The sequence below is a fragment of the Lactuca saligna genome, chromosome 4, assembly GCF_052625555.1.
Source record: "Lactuca saligna cultivar CGN05327 chromosome 4, ASM5262555v1, whole genome shotgun sequence".
Lineage (NCBI taxonomy): Eukaryota > Viridiplantae > Streptophyta > Magnoliopsida > Asterales > Asteraceae > Lactuca > Lactuca saligna.
Window position 1 is genome coordinate 270,638,824 of NC_136420.1, and position 12,176 is coordinate 270,650,999.

The window sequence follows — 12,176 nt, forward strand, 5'->3', positions numbered from 1 at the left end:
GGGTATCCCACGCTTTACCAAAGTTGATCACACAAGCTCTTAGCATATCTTCCAAGGTTTGAATATTCCTTTCACTTTGCTCGTCGGTTTGTAGGTGGTAGGCCATACTCATGTCAAGCCTAGTCCCTAGAGATTTCTGCAAGGACTGTCAAAATCACGAAGTAAATCTACTATCTCTGTCGGAATTGATGTTGGCACACTATGTAGTCGTACCACCTCTTTGATATACGTTCTAGTTAATTTTGTCGGACTCCTTTATTGGAAGGAAGTGCATGGATGTGTTCAATCTGTCGATGATTACTCAAATGGTATCAAGACCACCCGTTGTCTTGGGTAAATTAGTTATGAAATCCATTGTGATCCATTCCCACTTCCACTCGGGTATCTCGGGTTCTTGTAGTAAACCCGAAGGCTTTTGGTATTCTACCTTGACCTTGGCGCAAGTTAGACACTTGCTCACAAAGGTAGCGATCCCAGCCTTCATGTTCGGCCACCAATAAAGCTTCTTAAGGTCCAGATACATCTTTTCTGAACTGAGGTGTATAGAATAGCGAGTTTTGTGTGCCTCGTTCATGACGACGTCTATAAACCCTCCGAACTTTGGTATCCAGATCCAGTTCATAAGATAATGTGCTTCGTTGCCTTTGAATTTAGGTTTTTATCCATTCCTCTTAAGGTTTCACCTATCACATTTTCTGGTTTCAAGGCTTCTAGTTGTGCTTCCTTGATTTGTGTAGTCAGCTGCGAATGGATTGTCATGGTTAACAACCTTACCCGGCGACCCGAGTATTCTTTTCTGCTTAGTACATCTGCTACTACATTGGCCTTGCTCGGATGATAACGAATTTCACACTCGTAATCGTTTAGTAGTTCCACCCATCACCTTTGCCTCATGTTGAGTTCATCTGGTTGAGGATGTGTTGAAGGCTCTTATGATCGGTGAAGATTGTACATTTCATGTCGTAGAGGTAGTGCCTCCAGATCTTCAGGGCAAACACCACTACTCCTAGTTCGAGGTCATGGGTAGTGTAGTTAACTTCGTGCGTCTTGAGTTGCCTTGAAGCATAGGCGATGACCTTTCATCTTTGCATGAGCACACACCCGAGACCTTGATTTGAATCGTCGCAATAAACCACGAAGTCTTCAGTTCCCTCCAGAAGAGATAAGATTGGAGCACTGCACAGAGCCCGTTTCATCCTTTGGAATGATATTTCTTGGTTTTCTCCTCAATTGAATGCCACACTCTTTTGGGTCGGTGTGGTAAGCGATTTGGCAATCCTTGAGAAGTTATGTATGAACCTACGGCAGTACCCCGTAAGGCCCAAGAATTGTCGAATCTCGGTTGGTTTCGGTGGTGCAGACCATGTATCGATTGCCTTGATTTTTGAGGGATCCACGTGTATCCCTTCCTTGCTAACCAGATGGCCAAGGAAGCCCACTTCTCGGATCCAAAATTCACACTTCGAGAATTTTGCATATAACTTCTCCGCCCTTAGTGTCTCTAATATTTGTTGTAGGTGTTGACAGTGTTCTTCCTTGCTTCGTGAGTAGACCAGAATGTTGCCTAAGAAGACAATCACGAACTTATCTGATGGAGAGTTGGAGAAAATATTTTGATTAAATTAGGCATCATGGGAATAATGCCCTAAAGTAATCATAGAGTGGTTATGGGGAATAGGTTGTGTCATAACTTTTTGGGAAAGTCAACCGTCCCTTGAAGAGTATCTGGTACAAAAGATATGGTTCATAACTAGGATTTCCCAAGGATATGATTAAAATAATGGGCTTTAGACATCAAAATCGTGTTCTATCCCTTCAAGGTTGGCAGCAAATGGAAGTGCCCGGGAATCGGAAAAGTCCGACCGGAGTTGGGAACGTTTTCCCGGAGTCGTTCATGAATCCGGAGTCACCTATGGATCTGGATTGGCCTTGGTCTTACGAGGCCGCGAAGCTTGTCGTATGTGGATCCTTTCAAGGTGAGTTGGTTTCGGATGAGGGTTCCTAAATGAGAAGAGCATTCCGGAACATGTGGATACTGTTTGCAACATTTTAGAGAGTCATGCTCCGGACTTAGGGTGCCTTTCGGGTTGTTCTACTTGGGTTTTGAGTAGTAAGGTTGAGGGGAAATGTGGCACAGGTCTCAGTTCATGAGACTGCGAACCAAAAGCAGATTGAACTATGATTAGAAATGACCCGAAGGTAGTATGGAATTGAGAGTAGTCCGGGTCGTGTCGTCGTGATATAACCCGAAAGTGGCCTCAAACCGAAAGCGGTCTTGATCCGCAGTAGTCCGGACCGAAAGAGGGTTTTGGACCGGAATTGATTCCGGACCAAAGGTGGGTTTGGTCCATCGATGGTTTCGATTCCTTTGCTGCTTCTTGTGAGATCTATCGTCTCGAGTAATTTTCGACTATGCTATGGGTATTGGGCACCTCCCAGTGTTTATTGAAAAGTTAAAAGATTTAAAGAGACTTGTTTAGAATCATTAATAGTGTTCAGCCTTGTAATGCGGGGTTTGCACTCCCCCGTTATGGTTCGTTATGAATGCCACACACACCCCAAGGGTATGTAATAATGTTTTCATCGAGTCGTTCCAATCACTTACCCTATTTGGGTTTGGAATTTCTGAATATGTGAAATTTTTGAGTGATACCTTGTATTGATATAAGGTGTTTGTACATTGAAGATCATGAAGAAAATTTTACTAAACAAGTGCATATCGGGTTTCTACTTTTGACTCATTGACTCTATTTGAATTGACTTTGACTTTGACCCAAAGTTAACGGTTGTCACACTCTTTCATTGGGAAATAAAAAGTATAATGTCACATTCATTGATGATTGTACACGGTTTTGCTATGTGTATTTGCTTAATGCTAAAAATGAAGCATTGGAAAGTTTAAAATATACAAAACTCAGGTGGAATTAAAATTGGGAAATCTAGTTAAATATCTTAGAACTGATTAGGGAGGTGAATATTTGGATCCCATACACTTCCATTCAGTGGGTATCATTCATGAAACCATAACATCATATTCTCCCCAACAAAAAGGAATTGTTGAATGCAAAAATCGAGTTTTAAAAGAAATGGTAAACTATATGCTTTCTTATGCATGATTAAGTGAAGGATTTTGGGGGGAGGCCATGATAACCTCCTGTTATTTGCCAACTAGGGCTCCAAATAAAAGGAAAAAACAGTCTCATATGAACTTTGGTTCAAGAAAAAGCCAAAATTGAGCTATTTTCAGGTTGGAGATGCCGGGCATTTGTAAAACTCAACAAGCCCAAAATAAACACTTTCGGAGAATATGGAATATATTTCATATTCATTGGATATTCTGAACATTCCAATTTATATAGGTTCTATGTAATAGAATCTAATGATTAGGTATCGATTAACACCGTTATCGAGTGGCGTTATGCAATTTTTGATGATATTCATTTTTTATCAATTCAAAGGCATAAGGATATAACTTTTGGCACTAATGAAATACAAAATGTAGAAATTTAAGATGGTGTTGTTGTACTAAAAACACTAGAGCTTCATAGAAGCAAAAGAGGCCAAATTTCAAAAGATCTTGGCTCTAACTTCCAATTGTTTTTGGTGGAAGGATCAAGGGATGATCTTGGTATTCAATAATCTTATTGCTAAAGTATTTAGGATGATCCTAAGAAATATTAAGAGGCAATGAAGTCTCAATATGTTGTCTTTTGGAAGGAAGAAATTGATGATGAAATGTCATCATATCTTGAGAACAATACTTGGGTATTGTCTGATTTGCCTCCAGGATCTAGACCACTTGGTTGCAAATGGATATTCAAAAGGAAAATGAATGTTAATGGGACTATTGATAAGTACAAATCTTGGTTGTTCATTCAAGGTTTTAGGCAAAAACCCGGTGTTGACTATTTTGATATGTATGCTCCGCTTGTGTGTATTTCTACTATTAGATTGTTGATTACCTTGGAAAGTATCCAAAATCTGACTATCTATCAAATGGATGTTAAAACATCCTTTTTAAATGGTGAAATTCATGAAGAATTTTACATGAAACAACCCAAAGGTTCCGTTATGCCTGGTAAAGAGCATATGGTATGTAAACTAGTAAAATCTTTATATGGGTTGAAACAAGCACCCAAACAGTGGCATCAAAAGTTTGATGAAGTTATTTTTTCCTCTAGTTTCAAGTTAAACTAATGTGACAAATATGTTTATAATAGATTTAATGATGCTAATGGTGTAGGAGTGATCATCTGCTTGTATGTAAATGACATGTTGATCTTTGGTACCAACCAAGATCAAATAGATGAAACAAAGCAATTGTTGTCATCTAAATTCTAATTAAAAGACTTGGTAGAGGCTAATGTAATTTTTGGTATAAGTATTAAGAGGGTGAACAGGGGCTTAGTAATGACTCAAATTCATTATGTTAAGAAAACTCTCAAACGGTTCAATTTTAGTGATTGCTCTCTTGTGAGCACTCCTATGGATTCAAGTCTGAAATTAATTCCTAAAACCGTTATTCCTATTTCATAATTAGAATACTCTAAGTCTATTGGTAGTTTGATGTATGCAATGGCAAGTACCAGGCCTGATATTGGTTTTTCTATGGGAAATTTGAGCAAGTACACTAGTAATCCTAGTGCACAACATTGTCAAGCGGTTAATAAAGTGTTTAAATATCTCAAGGGAACCATGGATTATGGATTGAGTTACTTGGGAATTCATTAGGTCTTAAAAGGTCATCTGGATGTAATTTGGATAACCAATATGGAGGATCATTCCTCAACTACTGGTTGGGTGTTTTTATGTGTGGGGTGTGTCATTTCTTAGGCTTCCAAGAAGCAGTCTTGCATTACAAACTCGATAATGGAATTTGAGTTTCTTGCATTAGTAGTTGATGGTAAAGAAGTGGAGTGGCTAAAGAATTTGGTCTATGAGATTCCTTTGTAGTCAAAGCTAATAACACCCATCTGTATCCTTTTTGATATTGCAACCGCCTTGGCTAAGGCTTACAGCCATGTTTGGAATGGAAAGTCTAGACACTTACGTGTTAGATATAATATGATTAAAGAACTAATCATGAATGGAGTGACTTTGGTAGAGTTTTTGAAATCACAACAAAATTTGGTAGATCACTTGATTAAAGGTCTGACAAGACTTAGTGCACAAGTCTGTTATAGGGATGGGATTAAAGTCCATTTAAATTTGTAATGGTGAGACATCCAATTCCCTTCTAATACGACATTAGGAGTTAAATTCAATGTGGAAAGCTCACATTTATAGATTGGAACACATAAAGTATATATCCTTGGTATATATTCAATTCTGTAGTTCACCAGGTTGAAGATTAATTTCTTAATAATTCCTTTGATAAAATGTATGTACAGATACATGAAGTAAAGGAATTACCTACATGATTGTGAAGAGTGGTTGCATTTAAATAGGTTGGGAAATTGGCATTCATACAATCATGAGACGATTAGGACACACGACTTTATAATAGTATCAAGTTGAATTTTGCTAGAAAGTTCAATAAACTAGTATGTATTTTACTTTCAGGGATTAAATTGGGTTGAAGGGTTCAATTATTAGAACACCCTTATTCTCGAGTATTTGAATTGTTTGATACTAAAATGAGAATTCAATCATTTTGATATTTTTATTTATGTATTGGTTTGGTTTGTTTAGATAATTTTATGTTAGTTCATGGGTTACACTAAAATGAGGGAGGATTGTTGGTGATTTTAGTGTCACCATGTATTGTGGGTAATTGGAAGTTGGAACTAACATGTGGGCTAAGGGGCTTATTATTTGTATTATATATTATATGTTCGACGAAAGAGGGGTGCATACATATATAAGATCATATTATAAGTCGTTACGACAGAATAGCGGGGATCAAGGGAAGCGCTCCCTTTTGAAAGGGACCTAGGGGCAGCGCCCCTAGCGGAGTCCAAGGGGCAGAGCCCCTCATGGTGGTCTCACTTCTGAGTTTGTTGACAAATCTAGTCAGTTTCGCAAACCATTTATTAAGTCATTAAATTCGAGATTCTTGTAACTAATTCAGAAGATAAAAACCCTAATCTGTCAAAGTATAAAAACGGCTCTTCTTTTGAGTAGTTATGAGAACCTTTCTCAGCTCTTCTTCTTCTACAATAAACTCATAATTCTCTAGTGATTTGGCTTACCTTCTTATTCCTAGATTTGTGAGTGTCATTTTGGATTATCCTATAGTGGATTTCCAGTAACTCGGGCATAGGGCGGAAATATTAGTTCGGAAAGTGACCTTACATGATCCATTTGGAATCTAATTCTCCACCATCACCCTATTAATATTCTTCCAATACACCATAGGGAGTGGGAGATGCTAAGGGATACTAAGAGTGCTACACACCACCCCTTACCAAATGCTAAGCAAGTCGCTAAAAAGGAGGCGCTAGGCTAGTAGCAAGAGGAGACAGAAAGTGGAAATGAATGTTGTGATTGGGTGTTGGAATTAATTATTTTTTCTTAATTTTTTCGCTAAAATCAAACCTATTAAATTGACACACTACCACTCTTTACTTGGATAAATATGAGAATTATAAATAAAATTGAGATTAATAATCAAAAGGTATCATATCGAATTTTTATGCAAAAGGAGTGTGTACTAGCATACTATATTCCTTCTGAAAAATCTGAAAATGAAACATATGAAAACATATATCACTCTCTAGTCTCTATCTAATAATCTCCTTTCATATAGTCAAAAACAAAAAGCAATAAGACTTTTTTCTTCTTCTTGATTCCCATTTCTCTAACTCGTACAAAAGCAAAAGAAGAACTGATTTACAATGGTGATCCATCATGAGCAAATGCCTACATATTTTAGGGTTTCGTTTGAGATGATTAAGTTATTAAGTGGTAAATGAGGTATTTAGATTAGTTTTTGGTTTCTTTATGGAATTAATTAGTTTCCTTAATGAAGTTTTGTTGTTTCGGTTTGTCAAGGGATTAGATCGAGTAATATACTAGTGTCTAGTACTAAGAAGCCAAGAAATCAGATGAGCCATGGCCCCTCCTGGCCCCTATTGAGTCTTGCGTGTGCTTGGTGGTTTTGTTTTAAAATTATCTTAAAATAATATTTATTTTAAAATTGCTTCTGTTGCCGTTTTTAAGTAAAACGTATTGTTTTTAGCTATCAAACCCCATCAGAATCTTATATCAACAATAAGTGACACACACATTTCAGTTAGACTATTCATTGCAAAATCAGACATACTCTAAAAATTAGAAAATAAATGTTACATGTACTCATAAACAAATCCAAACGTGTTACACAATGGGCACTCCCAAGTCTTGCTCTCCTCGATGCTGAAACTCTCAATGACATTTGATTCAACACTACAATGATATTTTTCACATATAACATAAAACCAGTGTTGCTCCTTTTTAATCATTGTGATGTTCCCGACCAATACCAACTTGGTTTCCTAAGAATAGAAAAACACTTTAATAATGATAATCACATGTTAGTAATATCATATAGTATAATTTCAAGACCTCCTTCAAGTCCATAAGAGCAATCGACAACATCATTTGGCAAACCATGGGCACAATAGTCCAGGTGAGATCAAATTTACAACTTCCATACTTACAAACTTCTCGGATTCAACAATCATTGAATGAATCTCGAATGCGAAAATACTATTGCATAAAATAATGATTATAGTTTGATGGTGCAGCAACAGAAGGGTTTCATTTTGGTTTTTAGTTGTAGAAATGGAAACAAACAAAATACACACACACACACACAGAGAGAGAGAGAGAGAGAGAGAGAAGATGGGAAGGAAGAATAGAGAGATCGGTACCTCACGAGATTGTTTTCCGATAATAGGCTAATAGGGTGGAGGAGTGAACAGTCTTTTCTTTTGTTTTCTAAAAAACAAACAATCTCTTCTTTTCTTGTAATGTGTCCGTGCATATTAAAGGAATAAATTTATTTTCTAAAAAAACACCCTACTTAATTACGAAACTAACTTGAGATTTAAACAATTTCATGTTTTACTTGAAATTTATGGCGCCCATAAAAATTTTTGTATCGGTTGAAATATGTCCAAGACATACATCTTGTTACTTGAACTCCACACTTGTAATTTCATCTCAAGTTTTCTTGGTTCCCAACTAATGAAGAATTCATTGTAGAAAGGTGTCAACCGATTAATGAAAAAGGAGAAACCTGTTTGATATACCCGATTTTGCTTATGTAGCCATATATTTGTCACATGAATGTGACCTCAATAAAATTTGTTAACTAAACTTCTAAAACCTACTAACTGGTTTTATCAGGTCAAATTGTTTTTTTTTTTCTTAAAAAATTATTCATATAACGGCTTTTCTAAAAGCGTTTATAAATATAAATGAGTTTTTCTATAAAAATAAGATAATAAGGAAATTGGTTATTACACAATAATTTTTCAATACATATCACTATATAAAACATAAATTATTATATATAATTTTTTTATATACAAATCACTTAAAACAATTAATAATATTTTTTCTCAAGCCTCAATTTATTACATAACTCATTAATTCAGATAAAAGAAAAAGTCAATTCCGTGGTTGTAAGTTGTAAACACAAATGAGAAAGTCGACATACCGTCATTTTCCTCTTCTCCCGCAAAATGTGGAAAATTATTTTAAAATGAAAAATAAAAATAAAAATAAAAACTGCTTTCTGCTTTCTGCTTTCGTGTTCATATTCATGAGTCATGACACAGACAGACGGCAGAAAAGACTCGCTACTTTTTTTCGCTTACACTCGTAGCAACTCTCTCTTTCTCTCTCCCTAAAACTATATACATACATGATTCATATACACATACAGATACTTACATGTCACCTTTAAAAGATCTATTCTGTTTCTAGTTTTTCATACTTCGGTTAAAAGAGAATTTCCAATTTCCATCTGGGTGTTCTCTTTTTTCCCTTTTCGTTTATGCGATTAACTCCCTCGAAATTCTCTTGATTATTTGAAATGGGTTTTGGGTCTAATTTGATTTTGGTATTCGTTGGATTGATTTTTGTGGGTTCAAGATTAATCCATGGTTTTGGGACCTTTGGATTCGATATACATCATCGATACTCTGATCCAGTGAAGGGTATTTTGGATATTGATGATCATCACCTACCTCAGATGGGTTCAGTCGATTATTACTCAGCTATGGCCCACCGTGACCGTCTCTTCCATCGCCGCCGTCTCGCCGGCGACGCTACCGTCGAATCCTCTCTAGCGTTTGTTGACGGCAATGAAACTTATCAGCTTCCTTCTCTCGGATTGTAAGGCTTCTCTTCTGTTTATCTTTACTTATTGACTTCATATCTCCCTTCGATTCTGTTTCCGTTTTCACCATAGATTGAAATTGAATACAATAATTGAATTCTTTTAATGTCGATGACAAATTATCCCTACTTTATTGACTTTAATTTGGGGAATTCCGAGATGTGATCAGATTAAATTCGAATTGGGTATTTGTTAAATTAGCGAACAAAATCCAAGAACAACCAAATTCTTGATTGTTCATACTTCATACACATAATTCTTGAAATCTCGTGGGAAATTTTGCAGCTTGCATTATGCAAACGTATCTGTTGGAACTCCAAGTTTATGGTTTCTCGTCGCACTCGACACAGGAAGCGACTTGTTTTGGATACCTTGTGATTGTCGAAGCTGTGTCAAAGGATTAGTCACAAGATCAGGAAGAGTACGTATTTCATCACCATTTTTATCGTATCAGTAACAGTAAAAGTAAAAGTAAACAAAAGGTGATGATTGTGTATTCTCTTAGCAGCTTGATTTCAATATATACAGCCCAAATACGTCTTCAACAAGTACAAGAGTTCCTTGTGATAGTAGTTCGTGTAGATTAAGAAAACAATGTTCAGCAAGACCCGAAATTTGTCCATATCAAGTCAATTATCTTTCAAGTAACACTTCATCAACTGGAATCTTGATAGAAGACACTTTACATTTAACAACAGAAGACACTTCATTGAAAGCCGTTGATGCAAAGATCAAGTTTGGGTACGTATCTATTCTTTATAATGATGATGATGATGATGATGATGATGATGATGATGATGATGATGATGATTAGGAGGAGGAGGGTATTTATGTCATTTACTATTTGAATTTTTAGGTGTGGAATGATCCAAACGGGGTCATTTTTAGATGGGGCAGCTCCAAATGGGCTATTTGGGCTTGGAATGGAGAACATGTCGGTTCCTAGTATTTTAGCAAGTAATGGTCTTACTGCTAATTCATTCTCTATGTGTTTTGGTTCTGATGGAGCTGGAAGAATTAATTTTGGAGATAAAGGAAGTTTGGATCAAGGAGAAACACCATTGAATCTTGATACACCTCAGTAAGTTTGTTTACTTGAGTATATTAAGACATTAATTTTGAAAATTCTACTCTATACCTTAATTGGTATGATAAACAAAACCCTAATCCATGAAATTTTTATCCACTAGTCGAACGTATAACATTAGCATGACACAAACAGTCGTGGGAGACAATGTTACAAATGTTGATTTCAACGCGATATTCGACACTGGCACTTCATTCACTTATTTGAATGATCCCGCATACTCGATTATTAGTGAAAGCGTAAGTATCTTTACTTTAATTTCTTTCTATTATACCATTGTACTTAAAAATTAAAAAAAAAAAAAAAAATTAAAAAAAAAAAAAAAAAAAATCCGACTTATTCGCATGATTTATTTTGTTTTTGCAGTTTGCTTCACAAACAGAAGAGACTCGGAGTCAACCAAGTGACCTTCCTTTCGAGTATTGCTACGACATAAGGTCAGTACAGAAAGAACGACTTAATAGAGAAAGCCAGAAAGCTAGAGAAACGAGGCTTTCCCGATTAAGTCATGCCTAATTACAAATTTGCCATTGTTCATTATTTACTTTCGTTTCCCGAAGTTTTTTGTTATTTTCTCAAATATCATTTATCCAGACAACACTTGTTTTGTGCAGTCCGGGGCAACAGACGTTTGAAGCGCCACCGTTGAATCTAACAATGAAAGGAGGAGACCTGTTTTCCATCACCAATCCATTCGTTAATGTTCCTCTTGAAGTAAGACCAATTTTTTTAAATATATTTTCTTTACTTGTATCTATTTTAACTCGTTTAAATTTTAAACTTATCGGGTTATTGTGGTTATTTAGGATGGTGGATCCGTGCTTTGTTTGGGTATCGTGAAAAGCGACGACATAAATATCATTGGACGTAAGTAACCTAACCCTCGTGATCCACTTCCATTTATTTTAGTACAGTTGTAAGATTTACAACTGTACTAAACGATCATTCTGAGTGACAAACTCACACAGAATGATCGCTCCTATAGATATAATATAAATATTACATTGTTTTTTTTTATTATTATTCAGAAAACTTTATGACGGGGTATCGAGTAGTATTCGATCGCGAGAAGAATATTTTGGGTTGGAAACCTTCTAATTGTGAGTAAATCTTAACTAACACTTATTATATAACTGTTTTTACTTTTACCCATTATGTTAAATGATTAACCATATGATGGTTTCTATCTTTAGGTTACAATGCTATAGAATCAAATACATTACCAATAAGTCCACGGGCCTCACCCAAGGGTTCACCGTCTATGTCTGTGGGACCCGAGGCCACGGCTAGGAACGGTTCACCGAGCTCGAGTCAGATGCAGCCAGGAAATGGCGCATATGGGTTGATGACATCATCGTATACATATTTCATAGTTATTGTTGCCAATTTTTTCATGGTTTTGTTGTAATTCTTTTTTTTTGCCATTTGTAGAGTTACATTGGTATATCATGCTATGTATATCATGCTATGATACACGGTATAGAGTATAGAATCATATCACATACATATAGAGATACATTTCGATTCTTATTTAGTTTTGGTGTATATATATAGTTTTGATTGTTGAGATTGATTATGGTTTACATCTACTAATAAAATATGATGTTTTTCTTATTTGGATTCCAAGTTGATGCAATTGTAGCATCCTACTTTTATTTATGTACAATGACATCTTACTCTTTTCCATATTACCAACATTGTGCTTTTAATTTATTTTTTTCATATCCCTTGTCTCCTACTTAAAACACTTTTAGATTTTTC

At 35.8% G+C, this 12,176-nt stretch overlaps 1 protein-coding gene across 2 annotated transcripts; it reads left to right on the forward strand.

Moving 5' to 3' along the window:
• The first annotated feature begins 8,739 nt into the window (after nucleotides 1–8,739).
• On the forward strand, nucleotides 8,740–12,029 carry LOC145043612 (Eukaryotic aspartyl protease family protein). 2 transcript variants are annotated; one of them, XM_078992315.1, is made up of 10 exons: nucleotides 8,740–9,324; nucleotides 9,614–9,749; nucleotides 9,834–10,069; nucleotides 10,185–10,409; nucleotides 10,519–10,654; nucleotides 10,782–10,852; nucleotides 11,030–11,129; nucleotides 11,222–11,282; nucleotides 11,444–11,515; nucleotides 11,609–12,029. In XM_078992315.1, exons 1-10 carry the CDS (start codon nucleotides 9,023–9,025, stop codon nucleotides 11,821–11,823), a joined length of 1,554 nt encoding a protein of 517 aa, XP_078848441.1. In that variant the 5' UTR covers nucleotides 8,740–9,022; the 3' UTR covers nucleotides 11,824–12,029. The 2 variants fall into 2 exon arrangements, with proteins under 2 accessions (XP_078848441.1, XP_078848442.1); XM_078992316.1 differs by having other exon boundaries at nucleotides 8,741–9,324; nucleotides 9,837–10,069.
• The last annotated feature ends 147 nt before the right edge of the window (nucleotides 12,030–12,176 follow it).